Genomic DNA, 5,000 nt, shown 5'->3' on the forward strand with positions numbered 1-5,000 from the left:
GGGTGCGCGCACGCGGGCGGAGCCAGTAATAGCGGCGGTAGTCATGGCGACGGAGAGTGACAGTCGCGCAAGCCAATCACTTGTTTCGTCCCGGTAGGAATTAATGAGCTGTGTTTTTCTGAAAATGAAATACACTATAGTCACTCAATTTTTATACTCTCTTTTTCAAAGTACTTACATTTTAATTATGTATTGGTATATAAAGACAGTTTAAGCCAATTTGAAAAAAAGTTATTTAGACAATTCTTACCTACACAACCTTTAAAGGAGAACTCCGGGCACTTTTTAAGTTAATCTTGATCGTTATATCTTTGTGAGTTCTGTCTATAGAAAAAAACGAACCGGATTGGTGTTTGCAACACGGAGCTGCTACCGCTAATGCCCAGAGCTCACTCAGCTAACGGCAGTTATGGGGCATATTCATAAAGAGTGTGTGTGCCTCTTAACAGACACAACATGCAATTAAAATGTCTGTCCAACATGAACAGGGTCCTTACATGACAACAAGATGCGTTTAGCAACTTAGCCATTGTTTAAATTCAGCTAAATAGTGTTTTAGAGACGGCTAGCTGTAGTCTCGCGCTGAAGTCCCGTGTGCAGGAGGAGGAGCGTCGTGTGTGTGAAGAGTGATGATCGGAGTTGCTCACAAATGAAGAAGAAATGGTTCGTAACGTAACTATGGAGAATATAGAAGATTTTGAACACATGGAAGAGGCTTTTGAGTTTGATGGTCGTCCTTATTTATTCGAACCCGAGTATACAGACGAAGAACTAGCCTCACACTCTTCAGTCAACAACACCTTTTCCAGCAACACCGGGAGTTCCCACGGGACTTCAGCGCGAGACTACAGCTAGCCGTCTATAAAACACTATTTAGCTGAATTTAAACAATGGCTAAGTTGCTAAACGCATCTTGTTGTCATGTAAGGACCCTGTTCATGTTGGACAGACATTTTAATTGCATGTTGTGTCTGTTAAGAGGCACACACACTCTTTATGAATATGCCCCATAACTGCCGTTAGCTGAGTGAGCTCTGGGCATTAGCGGTAGCAGCTCCGTGTTGCAAACACCAATCCGGTTCGGGTTTTTTCTATAGACAGAACTCAAAAAGATATAACCATCCAGATTAACTTAAACATTGCCCGGAGTTCTCCTGTAAGTCCAGCTATTGCAGTGTTAATTCCCGTCCAGATCCTCTGCGATCTTTCTTTTGCAACTTCACATTCATCACGTCTCTGTTCCCGCCTCTCGTGTCTGTCCTCGGGTTCGAGCTTGAGCGGAGCTAACTGGTAGATTATACATTTGCCGTATCCGGACGGCAAAACAGCAAAAACTTCCTTCTTGCAAAGGAACGATTCGAGCGCCGTCTTCTGTTCCTCTTTTAGAGAAAAAGCCAAGTCTAACTCGTTCATTGTAGCGGCCAGAGCCGTTTCAAACAACTGGTGTTCATCCACAGCCATCCTGCAGTGTTTACTAATGACTAATGTCATCTCGCCTCTGGCCCGCCTATATCAGAGATAACCCGATGTGATTGGTGCAGCTCAGATAGAGGGGCATATATAATGAGCATCATTACTCGTCACCTGAGTGAACTCGCTGAGCAAACTCAAATTGTGCTCTCGCGAGAACTCTGGATCTCCAGGGTAGAAATGAGTGAGAAACACCAGAAACTCCTCATATGTATATTTATCCTCCTCAGTATAAGAGTCTTTCCTTGCTATTAATGCTGTGATAACACACACACACACGTCTCCTTCCATTAATAATAATGGCCAGTGCGGTGGCTGGGATATACAGTACGTAAACCTACCAACCGTTGCCATGATTTTTGGTACGACCTAACGCAAGAGGAAAAAATTACGTTTTAGCCGCATAACATCGGTTAATGGAAACGCCGTCATTTCGCAATAGTTTTTTGACGACATTTACAAAAAAATATTAAATCTGTAATGTAAACGCTGTCTCTGTGTCTCTGTAGATAACGATGAGTGTCAGAGTGAGGACACCTGTCCTGGCGGTGTGTGTGTGAATACACTGGGAACGTTTTACTGTACGTGTGAGCCGCCGCTAGTGCTGGACGACACGCGGCGCAACTGTGTCAACGCAAGTGGCCTCGCGGAGGGTAAGAGATGCAAACACACACACACACTACTTTTTAAAGAACATTTATTTGGAGGGAGTCGAGGACGCATTGTGATCGGATCTCAGTGTAATGTAAACGCAATCCAGCCGTCGTGTCTGCATTCACAGGTGGACGTCATTTAAATCCCCGCCCAGTCTCCCACGTGCTGTCAGAAAATAATGGCCAGACGCAGTTAGACAATAAATAAAATTTATTTGAACCTTACAATAAATGTCAATATTTAAAACAGTTTATTTAGACTCACATGATACTGTGTGTGTCATTTTTTATTTTAATTGTGCAACATTATCTGAACGAGGCGATCGCCTGTACAATCACAGCTGTGATCATGAGATCTTAATGAAGAGCGTGCGCTGCTTTGCCAGAGGAATAATAGGAATACACTTTTCATTTTTTTACGTTTTAAATGTTGAATATTTTTGTTTCAGCATGTTTATTAATCTCCCCTTTCCGTTAATATAGTCATTGCATGCTTACCCCGATGATCGATGATGTGACTTAACCATATTTTTATGATCAACTCTGGAAATATTCCTTTATTCAAAAAAACGTAATTTGATTTAAGGATGGAGATTGCACAGGAAAGTAAAGTGAGTGAGTAAAAGCAATTGGGACATTGCTTAATTTGTATAATCTATCTAGCCTACTGGTGTCGTGCTACAGACCTAATTTAAAAATTATGCAGGAATTGAAATCCGATCGGTTATCCAGATACAGAGGCTACTTAAAGGTGGGGTATGTAATTCTCTTTTTTGGCCATTTTTTCAAAATCACTTAAAATCCTATTCCTAACCCACTTACAGCCACTGAGTTAGAAGCACTGAAATAAAAATTAAGCAATTCAATCATCTGTGGAACGGGCAGGACTCGAAAAACTCCAGCCAATCATTTCCAAGACCACCTAGAATCATTGGACAGTAAGTGTGTCAATCAATCGGTCGTACCATCCCCCCCTCCCCCATCCATGTCCATGTTCATGAATGGGTGGAGTCAAAGGAAAGAAGGTAGGACCATTTGAGTTGTGTATTTTCAAAATCTGCCGGCCGTTTTGCAAATCACATACCCCACCTTTAATATGAACAAATGTAAACGCACCGTGTCCTGATTGGCTAATGATCCGATCTGCTTGATCGGATCACGGTGATCGCATGTTAATGCCAAGTGTAAACGCAGCCATAGTGTCGGCCCAGATCCGGCCCGCATCAGGTACATGTAAAATCCCTCTCGGATCTGGGACGACACTATGGCCTCGGTTACACTGCAGGTCTTGATGCTCAATTCTAGTTTGTTGCCTATATCCGATTTTTTTTACTGTCCGTTTACACGTTCTTTACACTGTGACCCATATCCACTTCATGTGTTCACACTTGCCATACTATGTTAAATATCGTGCATGCTAAAAGGGGGTTCTTGCACAGATGGATGAACACAAAATATTATTGATGCTAGCTCTGAATGCGAAGTTCGCCAAACATCAGCATGAATTTGAGGCGGAGGAGTGGCATCATTGCAGCCTGTGCTTCAGTTACTGTGTGCGGGAGATCTCAGGACTGGCGGGAGCATATTGTGTTTAAATATCGGCTTTAACGAGGAGCAGTGGGTCCGAAATTTAAGATGAGCAAGTCAACCTTTGACATGTTGTGTCCATATGTGTCCACATTCCTCTCCTACAACGACACGACGTTTAGTCCCTTTGCGGATGCGAGTCGGGTCGCTCTTTAAACCACGGAGACCTTGCCTGGGGTCCTTGCACACTGAGTCTGAAATTTTCGTATGCGTTTTTTCGTATCCGTGATTCGGTGGCTCTGAATTGTCAATCACCATTCAAACTGCTTGTTACGGATGCAAAAAACACAGAAAATCGAACCCGTTTTAAAAATGTTTTATGACGGATGAAAGTTTCGGAGGCAAGCGTGATTAACATAACGTGAGGTCGTATTTATTTTTTAACGTGCAAAAATTTCTGATGTGAATTTTGCACTCAGTTTGCAAGGATATATAAATAAAATGTGAATAAAACACATCTATTGACCAATCAGAATCAAGGATTGGAACTAACCGTTTTATAAAATATATTAGTTTCACCTTTTAAGTTGAATTACTGAAATAAATGAACTTTTGCACCATATTCAAATTTTTCGAGTTTCACCGGTATGAACGAGGCCTGAAACCGACATGGAAATATCCGAATGCATGCGTTTTTCTCCTGTTTACACGGTCATAAACACATCCGACATATCACATATGAGCAAAACATCGGAATTGGGTCACATTTCACTGACAGTGTAAACGAGGCTGTAACTCTTTTTATTTTAAAATATTTTTTTATTAAAATGGTAAATGGACTGCATTTATATAGCGCTTTCACAGACCCAATGGCCACCAAAGCGCTTTACATATTGCCTCACACTCACCCATTCACACACCGACGGCGGTGTCAGCCATGCAAGGCGATCCAGCTCGTCGGGAGCGGCTGGGGTTAGGCGTCTTGCTCAAGGACACCTCGACACTTGGTCAGGTGGAACCGGGGATTGAACCACCAACCTTTCGGTTTGTAGACAAACTACATGAACCACTGAGCCACTTATTTTACTACTATATATTTTTAAATAGATTATAGCCTATGCTAAGTGTCATTTTAAAGGGATTGTGGACTGTGTACAGCTCACTAAGGGGAGGAGCTAAAATAAAGGGGCGGGGTCATTCAGCAGTCGTGGGCGGGGCCTGTGTAATGTGACATCATTGTTCTGAGACCCTGCTTATGATTTATGGGGATTAAAACAAGAAGAGTGGGTGGATGTTTACCGGTATATGGTGGTTGTGTACACACACAAACACACACACACACACACTGAA

The 5,000-nt window shown here is 42.4% G+C and overlaps 1 protein-coding gene across 3 annotated transcripts in view; it reads left to right on the plus strand.

The window, feature by feature from the left end:
- ltbp4 (latent transforming growth factor beta binding protein 4) overlaps positions 1 to 5,000 on the plus strand; it is a 111,352-nt gene that overhangs the window by 98,987 nt on the left and 7,365 nt on the right. For all 3 annotated transcript variants that reach the window (XM_079620088.1, XM_079620086.1, XM_079620087.1), the window contains one exon: positions 1,980 to 2,123. In XM_079620088.1, the coding sequence (XP_079476214.1) occupies positions 1,980 to 2,123 (144 nt within the window). The remainder of the gene's footprint in view (positions 1 to 1,979; positions 2,124 to 5,000) is intronic.

This window comes from Phoxinus phoxinus (genome assembly GCF_949152265.1).
Source record: "Phoxinus phoxinus genome assembly, chromosome: 8".
Classification (NCBI taxonomy): domain Eukaryota; kingdom Metazoa; phylum Chordata; class Actinopteri; order Cypriniformes; family Leuciscidae; genus Phoxinus; species Phoxinus phoxinus.